We start from the raw sequence: 10,973 nt of genomic DNA on the forward strand, positions 1-10,973 counted from the left end.
GGTAACCCTACAATCCGATGTCCGATACCATGTTATAAGCATGGCAAGCAGAGGGGCCTGCTGGTTCGGCACTCTAGAAAGATTTCCAATGATAACAAATGTTTTCTTTTTCATGAGGTCACTGAATGCAAGGAGAGAAGAATCTCAAAGACGCCCACATCTCCATGGAACATTAAAGTTGGTAGTTCTTCCATCCCCTACCACCCCAGTACCTGGCAGATTGAAGAAGTTCAACAGCCAACTATGTAAAAAGAGTCTCAGGAGCAACACCTGCAGATAAACCAAGAGCCTGCCAGTGTGGGAAAATGCAAGGCTTTCAGGCAGGATCTGGGCCCTTAGTTGAGGATCAAAACTAATTGCCCCACCAGCTGTCATGGTGGCTCTTGGTTCTAGCCCCTATTGGACTTTCTCCAGAAACTGACACTATCTGAAACCTCTAGTTGTTTGTTTCCTTGTTTACTACCTCCTCCCACTGGCTGTAAACTCTTAAAACTCTTGGAAGTGGGAGTCTCCATGCTTTGTCCACTGTAGCCCTACAGTGTCTTTATGTGCCTCCAGGGCCTTAGATGCTGGTCAGCTGACTGAAGGAATTTATAAAATTTTAAAGTCTAGGGATGAAATCTGGGATGAAGTTAAGTGACCACTGTTAACAACTCATGAGAAAAACTAAGTAATACATATATGCTATGTATTTCTTCTAAAAATTGCTCTTTCCAGATCACTTTTAAATGTGATTTTATTAATATTGTATTATTTAGCTACTGAATTGTTATACCTCACATATTTCACACAGAAAAGTAATTATAATATGCTTCTTATAAGTTTGGGTTAATAAATCAAGAAATTTAGCCTAAGTTTCAAGATTAATATAACCTAAACTAATCACAGGTTAGGTTTTAGGTGGACAGTGGGCCACATGAAAGGAAAACTGCAAAGTTAAGGTAACGATGCATATCAGAGACCTACATAAAAATCTGGTATCTATTTTACAGAATATTACATTAATAACTATTTAAAAGATATCTGAGTTTTGATAATGTTTTCCAATTCTCCTACACATATTATATTATACAGTAGACCCATTTTTAAGAATCTATTAAAATTCACTTGGAATATACATTGATTTCATAATAAAGCATTATAGCTTAAAGAAATAATTATTTTAAAAAATGATAAATAGGGGCTTCTTTAAAAGCTGATATATATTTGTACATATGAGTTTCCATAGAAACTCATGAAATACTTACTAAACACCAATAAACAAATTTTAAATCTTAGGAGGTGAAACTCATGAAATACTAAACACCAATAAATTTTAAATCTTAGAAGGTTACAAAACTCATCATTCTTGACTTCAATATGTGTCTTTGTACATAATATTGTTTACAATACAATTACTCAAAGTTTCATTGATTGGTTTTTAAATACTTACAGCTTGAGCTTCCTCATTATCAAACGTAAGCAGCTCTAGAGTGGAATCCCCTTCCAATGGACGGTCCAAGTCCCATAATTCACCATTTACTTTGGCTACAACCGTGCTTTCAGCCAGCTCTGGACTAGGAAGAGAAAAGTCACTTGGGAGTTAACTTTATCACATGCTACAATGATTCATTAAAACAAAAGATTAGAATACTTTCCAGGGTTGTTTTTTTTTAAGTGAATAGAAAGTACAAATGTAAACTAACAGAGCAGATTTTTTTTTATTTTGTACATTTATTTTAGATACAAAAGTAGTATACATCCACTGTAAACAACCACCACCACCACCACACTTGGAAAACAGAGAAAACACAAAGAATAAAATAAAACTCACATCTAAATCTTACCACCCTGACAATAACTACTCCTAGCATTTTAGTACGTGTCTTTCTAGTCTTTTTCTACATCCACCCCTCCTTCTGTCTCTCTCTCTCACTGCCCCCCACATACATTTATTGTTGTTTGAAAATTACTGACAAAAATAACACATTAAGAACCTGGAAAGCACAGGAAAGCAAAGAAAAAAAAAAAAAACAACCCTCAATCCCACCACCCAGAGATTACTTGTTAACATTTTGTTCTATGTCCTTCCACATTTTTTGATAAATATATACACCACAATAAAAATCTAATAATAGTACCATTCTGTATATGTTATCTGGTAACATACTTTTTAAACTTTGTAAGTCACACGTTTTCCCTGACAATAGACAGACTTGAAAAACACACTAGTAATTAGTTGCAGAAGAAACAAGACTTGCTTACTAAGCCCTCTCTGGCTGGGCATTTTGGTTATTTCTTTGTGGGGGTTTTTTGCTTTGTTTTGTTTTGGGACAAATAACACTGCAGTGAACATTCTTGAACACACATCTTCGTGTCCAATCATTTTCTCTGGAAAAATTCAAGAAGTAAAACTGCTGGGTCAAGGGAAATATGCTTTAATGACATCTGTTGGAATATACTGCCAAATTTTCCGACCAGGAAAGGTGCAAGAATACCTTTTCTCTTTCCCCTCATAATGTCAGGTACTATGAAACCACGTCCTCTTTCCAATATGATGTTTTAACTTGCATTTCTGTGAGTAACTTGAGCTTCGGTACAGTGCTGTGGTTAAGAGCACCTGCTCTGGGTTTGAACACTGAATAATTTACTCTACGCCTCGGCTCTCTCATCTGTAAAATGGGGATTTACAGGACCTTCCTCATCCATTTATTCTAAGGATTAAATAAGGCATACTCACAATAAAAACTTCCTAATAAATGCTAGCTACTGTTATTAATGAAGCAGAATTTTATTTTCACTTTTACTGGCTGTGTAGACTGCTAAGGGTTCTTCAAATCCATTCTCTCCTTGTACAGGAGTTTGCGGCCTTCCTTGCAGCCAGATGTGGCCATGTGACTAGGTTTGGAAGCAGTGGCCTGTAGCACTTCTGCATCTCAGCCTTAAGACAACAGAGAGCCCTTCTCCATCCCCTCTGCGCGTCCTGCACACCACAGCGCATGTGCGCTGTTCCCCCCGACCATGCAGACAAGCGCAACACTGAACATACATACAGATGGTCCCGCAACCAAATGGAAGGAATTTAGGTCTCCAGATACTTATGAAGAAGAGTGCTGTCCTGCCGAGTCGGCCCCCCGCACCTCCAGACTGCCACCGGAGAGAGACTCCGATCATATTTACGCCACTGAATTTTTTGTTGCAGCAGCTTAGCCTGTATCTTAACTAATACAAAAAAGTAAGGACCTGGAGGTGAGTAACAAAATCAAAACACGTCGCACTGGCTTAGCAAACGGGCAGCAAGATGTGGCCAACACCCCTTATCGTGGCATCATTTTGTATTTGATAAGTATCAAATATTGATAGATACGTGATTAAATAGTTGAGATCATATTTGGTAAAGCCTGAAAGCAAACAAATGCGCTTACAATGCTTGTAGCATATAAGGAAGCAGGCATAAAAAGGCAGAATGTTGGTAAACGCTGGACAGCTACTGCAGCTTTTGCAAAATACCACCAGACCCAGCTCCGCCCGGGTGAGAATTATACGGTTTGCAGGCAGAAGATGGAAGGCACAGGACTTTGCCAAGAGAGGCTCTGCCTGTGGCCTGTAATCCAAACTGACTAAGAGTCCAGAAATGTGAGGCTGTGCCAGATTGGAGAAACAGTCATTTGTCCCAAACAGCAGGAGAGACAGGCACGGACAGCCCTTCGCAAAGGCCAATGTCAAGACTGACAATAGGGGCCAGGCCCACTGCAGGGATCAGAGTAAGGGTGCTGCCCTCCCACAGCCTGTTGTTTCATATGACTTCAGGCCATTAAACTGAGGCACAGAGGAATGAGCCAAGCACAAAAGCCAGGAAAAAAAGGGGTGAGAAGTCTCTCTCTAGAATTCTTAGATGATGGAATTGTCTAGATGATGGACAACTAGGAACCTCCCCAAGAGCAAAACCAGGGCCTCCGGGGGACTGTGGACCAGAAAACAAAGGGTGGCCAGATGGGCTGACCCAAGCACTGCCCACTGCCAGGCTGTGGGCCTCCCGATCGCTGCCAGCAGAATCTGATGGCTTCTGTCCACTACCGGATGCCCTACTGCTCCTTCCTTTTTTTTCCAAATACACTTCAATCGTGTTGGCCTTATGTGTATTCCACCACTGTATGTATACACATGTGGGGTGGGCAGCCCTGTATATCAGCTTATTTGTTGCTAGAGTGTAAGGGGCCAGCCTAACAAATGGGGTGTTCTGCACATCACTTGGAAATCCCATGCTTTCAGCTGTTGGGACCCACAGCTGTCTCACCTGGGGAGCGACCAAGTGTGCAGGATGATGAAAAAGGGATCTCACAGATTTCTGGATGTCACAGGGACACACTGTGGCAGATGCTGTCCCCTAAACCATGCTTTCCCTCTTCCACGGGGAGAATGCTTTAGCTGGACATGTGGCTGGCCAGCAGAAAAGACATTTCCATTCTCTCTTACTGCGAGGGGTGGCCAGGTGACTAAAGGTGAGCTAACAGGATGTAAGAGGATAGAGTGTGCCATTGTGGGGTCTGGCCCTCAAAGCATTACTATTCCTCAGCTGTCTTCCCCCTGCCTGCAAGCAAGTCCATGAGTCCATGAACTTAGCTTCCACCCCTAAACATGGACGAACTGTGACCTAGGAGATGGCAGATCAACAAAACAGAAGGAACCCAGGTCCATAAATGACTGCATGGACCAGGGATGTCCACTAGCCTGGACTGGTCATCTCTGGACTGCCATATGAGCGAACGTGAGGTCTACCTTATTCAAGCAATGGCCATCAGGGGAGATCTCTTAAGACAGCAGTGTAGCCTAACTCAGTGGTTCTCAAACTTGAACTTGCATCAGAAACTCCTGGTGGGGCTTACAAACACAGAGACTAATTATTCAAGAGGTATGGAGCAGGACCCAAGAATTTGCTCTCCTAAGTTCCCAGGTAATGCTCATGCTGTTGGTTTGGGGACCACACTCTGTGAACAATTCTTTCATGAACTACTACGAACTGTCCTTTGCCCTGTTTTTCTACAGGGGTCTTTTCTTTTTTTTAAAGATTTTATTTATTTATTTGACATTGAGAGTATGCACACACAAGCAGAGGGAAGCTGCAGAGGGAGAGGGAGAAGCAGGCTCCCCATTGAGCAGTGAGCCCCACCTCTACAGGGGTATTTCCTTAGGACAAATGGCTATGTATAGAATTACTGGGTCCAAGGTTAGGGTTTGCATGTTTTTAAGGCTTTAAAAGTTTGAAAGAGACTAGGCCTATTTATCCACCCTCCAGCAGTGCCATTTCCCCAAGACTGTATCAATGTTAACTGCTATGCATAAACCTTGGTCAAATCGAGAACACATAATTTTCATTTATACTTCTAAGATAATCTGTTCCTCTCTTGAAGTTTTCATCTTTTTCTTATTAATTTGAAAAACACTTAGAGAGCAATCATTAGTTTTATATGGTACTTTTTTTTTACATCTGTCATTTCCCATTTTACGTGTCATTTTTACACATCGCCATTTTTCTTAAGCATTTTATTTTGTGTGCCGTTTGAATTTATCCATCTTTTCCTTAATGATTTCCACATTACATGTTATGCTTAGACTCCCCCAGAGCAGGAATAATCATCTATGCAATCAATTCTCAGTAACCCAAGAGAATAGGCAGTATAATTTAATAAAACTATTAATTTCTCACTTATTTTATATCCAGCCACCTCACTGAACCCTTACTTATTCAAACAGTTTTCCAGTTAATACTATTCTCTAATTCACTTTTTTTTTTAAGTAGGAGCCCAACAACAGAGCCCCACTCACAACCCTGAGATCAAGACCTGAGCTGAGATCAAGAGCCTGTCGTCCCACCAACTGCGCCACACAGGTGCCCCTCTCTAATTCGCCTTGGAGCTCCCCCCTTTTTCTAACTGCCTGAGTTGAATTCTTAGTCTGTTTCTTCTTCTTTCTCATTAGAAAAACCTTTGAGGGTGCCTGGGTGGCTCAGTTGGTTAAGCGACTGCCTTCGGCTCAGGTCATGATCCTGGAGTCCCGGGATCGAGTCCCACATCAGGCTCCCTGCTCAGCACGGAGTCTGCTTCTCCTTCTGACCCTCCTCCCTCTCGTGCTGTCTCTCATTCTCTCTCTCTCAAATAAATAAAATCTTTAAAAAAAAAAAGAAAAACCTTTGACACTACAAATCTGTTTCTGATCACTACTTGGGCCCTATTCCACAGATTTCTGATATATATTCTCCTCATTAAAGTATTTTCTAAAAATCCTGTGGTTTTTATTTTCTTTTACCTGAGTTATTTTGAAGTGTTTATTTTCGTAATTTTCAAGTTTTATTTTGTTTTGTCTTGCTGTCATTTAATGTTTACTGAGTTCATAACGGATTTCATTTTACCTACAGAATATGTGAACTGTACTTCCACATGTAATTAAGGTTCTGAGGAGCCAAAAACCCAACCACAGGTGCTGAGATATCTCTGTCTGTAGACCACAGAGACTGGTGAGCAACCACTAAGTCCCCCTCACAGTGTTATTATTCAGACACATATAACCCTAATGTTTACCTATGTGATCGGTCCAAAACCGGTCCAAAGACAGGTTAAAGCCTACCACTCCTGAGTGTCTTTAACTTTGTATTTCTGATCTGATGCTACATCATTTAACTCCTAAAGTTCTGTGACAAATAGTCATTGTGGATTACACTGTTTGTCTATTTTTGAAATAAGCCTCCCAATTTGATGATTTAAGCCCTGAATTCTGGTGTCTTGAAGTAATACTATGATCCCGGCTCTCTTCTTAACAGGTTTGCTTGATATGCCCGCTTTGCTCATCTTTTGGTTTAGGCTAACTTTACTTTTTAGACGCTCCTACAATCCCACTATCATGAAATTTGATTGTACGATTTGTAAGCTGGTACCCTGTGGAAATGCAGATGATTAAGGGTATAATGAAGAACCTGTCCTATAATCCAGTAACTTTGCTTCCCAAGTTCGAACAGGATTCTTCTGTGCAGAACCAGTCTCTAATATGCCAACATGCAAACTGACTCGCCATGAAGAAACATAATTTATTTTTGCCTCAAAGCCCGTTTTTTCCCAAGCACATCTAATCATCTCTCTCCTGGAAAACATGGGAATAGGTTGGGAGAGGCCGTTAGAGTGCAAGATATGATGGGATGGAAAAAAATATAATTTTAATCATAGTTTTCCAAGGAAATCTGAAGATTTCAACTGTTGAAAAAGCTTGCTTTTTAAATAGTAAAAGTTTATTTACATGGCAGTCTTGAGCTATAGCTTCCATAGGATTATATTTAATGCTAGGAATTAACATTGGTCAAAATAACATAACTTCACTAAAGGTATCTAATTTCTAGGAAAGTCAAAGTATTTATTCCAGGGTTGATAATGGCTCTAACACATACACCTTCAATCTATAATAAGTTGCTTTGTACATTTCTAGAGGCACTTTAATTTTCAGAGTATTTTTCATATGCAGTATTTTATTTAATTTTTACAACCTCATTAGGTAAATGGGAAAAGCAGTATTATTCCACAGAGATAAAAAGAAACAGGCTTGAAAACCTTCAGGGATCTGCCCAATGTGGTTCAAAGAACCACCCATGGTTATTTACTGGTGGGACGATGACTTGACTTGGAGTCAAGTCCAGCAAAGGATCAGTAAAATCCCATGGAAATACTTTGATGATGTACAGTCAATGTAAAGTGACCTGTCAAGGATTACACATTTTCCTCTACTATATATTTTCTTAGAACTTTAAAACATGGCAGGGGGGGAGCGCCTGGATGGCTCGGTTGATTAAGCGTCTGCCTTTGGCTCGGGTCATAATCTCAGGGTCCTGGGATCGAGCCCCACATCAGGCTCTCTGCTCAGCGAGAGCCTGCTTCTCCTGCTCCTTGCTGCTTCCCCTGTTTGTACTCTCTCTCTGTCAAATAAATAAATAAAATCTTAAAAAAAAACAACTTTAAAATACATTTTAAAGAAGAAGAGATTTTATTCTGGTATTCAACTACGTATTTAAATGCCCTATTTCGAAGCCAGAGGGAAAAAATTAATGACATTTAACTTATTCAAATAAGAAAAAAAAATATTTTCACAGTCCCCAGGGAACACACTGTCACCAAGCTCTGGCACAATACTACATAATGAATATCTTCTCCAAACTATGGTTTTACCTAATTTCAGTGGCCACTTGATAAGGTGTTGTTTTCCAGACTTCCCCTTCCATGGTTTTCCCACCAGCCACTCTCACTGTGATCACATTGCTTGTATTCCCCTTTTTGTCAGTAACAGCAAATAAGAGCTGATGGTCTTGCTTCAATATTTCAAACAGCTTCAATCTTTCCTTCACAAAATCTGGTCGATTTGTCACCTGAAAGTCATTAGAATACAAGAAGGTTAACATACACAGCCCACTTTTTTCTACCTGTTCACCCTGCAGTAAAGCTCACCCCAGGTCATTTCCAACTCTCCTGCCAGTCACTTCCCACCTCCTTCTTAGGTCTTAGGGTCCAGCTCAAAGCCCACCTCTTCTAACTACCATATCTCCCTCCACCATATGTTTAACACTCGTCTATGCACAGTCGCACAATTCAGCACCTACCCATATACCATCCTACTTCGTTCTCTGTTGTCTTTCCTGTTTGTCTGATCTCAACCAGACTGATTCCTCCGTTGCCAGGTTTTCCTCTTTTGCTCCTGCCAAGTGTTTATCCTCAAAACCTACTCTGGTTTGTTTTCATGATTGATATGGTAGCTAATTTCCTTAACACAAAAGTAAAGCTCTGCTATCTCAACTTAAATAGACGAAGAAGCACTTAAAGAGAGCTGTGTGGCTAGCTCAGCTCGAAGTTAAGACATCTTGTAGCTTGGGGCGCCTGGGTGGCTCAGTTGGTTAAGCGACTGCCTTTGGCTCAGGTCATGATCCTGGAGTCCCTGGATCGAGTCCCGCATCAGGCTCCCTGCTCGGCAGAGAGGCTGCTTCTCCCTCTGACCCTCCCCACTCTCATGTGTGCTCTCTCTCTCATTCTCTCTCTGTCAAATAAATAAATAAAATCTTAAAAAAAAAAAAAAAACATTAAAAAAAAGACATCTTGTAGCTAAGGCTTGCAAGGTTTTGAATATACTACTAGTGTCGTAATTTAATTAGGAACTATGTTTTAATTTAAAATCTGGGCAATTAACTGTATCAGCATGTTTAAATTACAGGTAGTATTTTACATTATTTCCATAGCAACAACTCACCTCCCTCTCAGGCCTGCTATCCTCCTTCACTTCAGTGTTCTTTTCTTGGGTTTGACTGGAAGGAGGCTGAGAAATAAAGGTAAGTTATAAATAACTCATACCAATGACGGGAAAGAGGAACACATCGGAAACAGAGGAGAGAGCAGTCAGCAAGTGTCCCACGTTGGAGCCTGGGCTTCCCTGACCACCACCTAAACTCTAGATGAGCAACTCACTTTCTGGGGTTCCATCCTTCCTGTCTGTGCATTTTCACACACTCTTGCTAAGTACATTTAACATATTTTGCTCTCTAAAGCTTTTTCCCCTAAACTTTAAACATAATGTCACTGGAAAATGGTAGTGTAGCTGCCGCTGCACTGTAGATACACTATTTTAGGAAGATGTTGCCAGTGCACCACAGTTACCCTTGGTAAAGAACTCAAGAACACCCCACAGTGTGAGAAAGCTTTTAAACTTCAGAAAACGTATTATATTACACGATGATAATCTGTCCTTCAATGAGCCAAAATATTAAAACACTCTATTAAATAATAACGCTAAATATACAGATGTCAACAAGTGAACAACAACAAAAGCCCCCAAAACCACCTGTCGTAAACAGCTCAGAACCAGTCATTCATTAGACGAAATGGATGAGTTTACTTTCGTAGCTGTTGGTCTTCCTGCTAAGAATAGTGAGTTTTAAACACTCCAGCATTTTTTTTTCAAACAAAGGAAAATGCTCTTTCTGCTACTGAAGAAAATATGTGGCAATTTACTGGAAGAGCTGAGAAATGACACCATTAAGTCAGTCTGGCGACGGCTGGAAATACAGGGCTCCAAGGGGTGTCCAGGCCCCTCACTGGTTCCCCAGGCCGTAGCAGGTGCACAGGGCAGCGCTCCGCCAGGCGCCGGTCCAGCAGCGCGCCGCGGCCGCCGCCGTCCTTCCGGCGGGACCACCGCCACCCGTGCACCACGCAGCCCGCGGCGCCGCCCGCCCGGGGCTCTAGGCGGCACCCGCCCCCGTTCCCCGCAGCGAGCCCGCCGCCCCGTTACCTGCGCGCCGGCAGCCGCGCGCCCGGCCTCCTCCTGCGCCGCCGCCGCCTGCGCCCCGCTCTCCAGCGGCGCCTGCTGGCTCAGCCCCTCGGCGAGGCACAGCCGCAGGCGGTGGAGGCGGTGGCGCAGGTCGCGGTTCTCCGCCCGGAGCTGCGCCACCTCCCGCGTCAGGCACGGCCCCTCGGCCTGGCCGCGGTCGGGCGCGTTCAGCTGCTCGTCCCTCAGGCGCTGGACCTCCGCCCACAGCCAGCGGATGTCCTCCTCCTGCCGCTGCAGGCGTGAAGCCACGGCCTCGGCTGCCAGGGCCTCCGCCGCCATGGCGGCCGGCTCCCCAAGCCACCGACGCCACTCAGGGGGCAGCCGCTGCGGCGGGGGCAGTGGCGGCGGCCGGGCTATAGAGACCGCGGGGAGGCGGGGCGTCGTGCACAGGCGGGGCGACGAGGAGAGAGGGGCGGGGCTCACTGCAGGGCGGGGACTATAGGAGCCGCGGGGAGGCGGGCTAACGGGGAGAGGCGGGGCGACGAGAAGAGGAGGGGCGGGGCTCACCGCAGGCTGGGACCATAGAAACCGCGGGGAGGCGGGGCGAGAAGAGGCGGGGCAACAGAGAAGGGCCGAGGAGGCACACTGCAGGGCGGGGATTATACTCTGGAGCCTCGGGGAGGCGGGGGGAGGGGGGAGGCGGG

At 43.5% G+C, this 10,973-nt stretch overlaps 1 protein-coding gene across 2 annotated transcripts in view; it reads right to left on the reverse strand.

Annotated features, from left to right (window-relative positions):
• Window positions 1-10,705, reverse strand: part of TARS3 (threonyl-tRNA synthetase 3) — a 77,089-nt gene extending 66,384 nt beyond the window's left edge. Inside the window, exons 1-4 of one of the 2 annotated variants that reach the window (XM_064570004.1) lie at window positions 10,291-10,705; window positions 9,256-9,321; window positions 8,187-8,383; window positions 1,433-1,556 (exon numbers count right to left, since the gene is read on the reverse strand). In XM_064570004.1, coding sequence (XP_064426074.1) covers window positions 1,433-1,556; window positions 8,187-8,383; window positions 9,256-9,321; window positions 10,291-10,608 — 705 coding nt within the window. In that variant the 5' untranslated portion in view covers window positions 10,609-10,705. The remainder of the gene's footprint in view (window positions 1-1,432; window positions 1,557-8,186; window positions 8,384-9,255; window positions 9,322-10,290) is intronic. The other variant, XM_064570003.1, reaches the window with a different exon arrangement.
• Window positions 10,706-10,973: the final 268 nt, after the last annotated feature.

This window comes from Mirounga angustirostris, unplaced genomic scaffold (assembly GCF_029215605.1).
Source record: "Mirounga angustirostris isolate CCGP_5_RB_7025 unplaced genomic scaffold, mMirAng1.0.hap1 SCAF_9, whole genome shotgun sequence".
In the NCBI taxonomy this organism is placed as follows: domain Eukaryota; kingdom Metazoa; phylum Chordata; class Mammalia; order Carnivora; family Phocidae; genus Mirounga; species Mirounga angustirostris.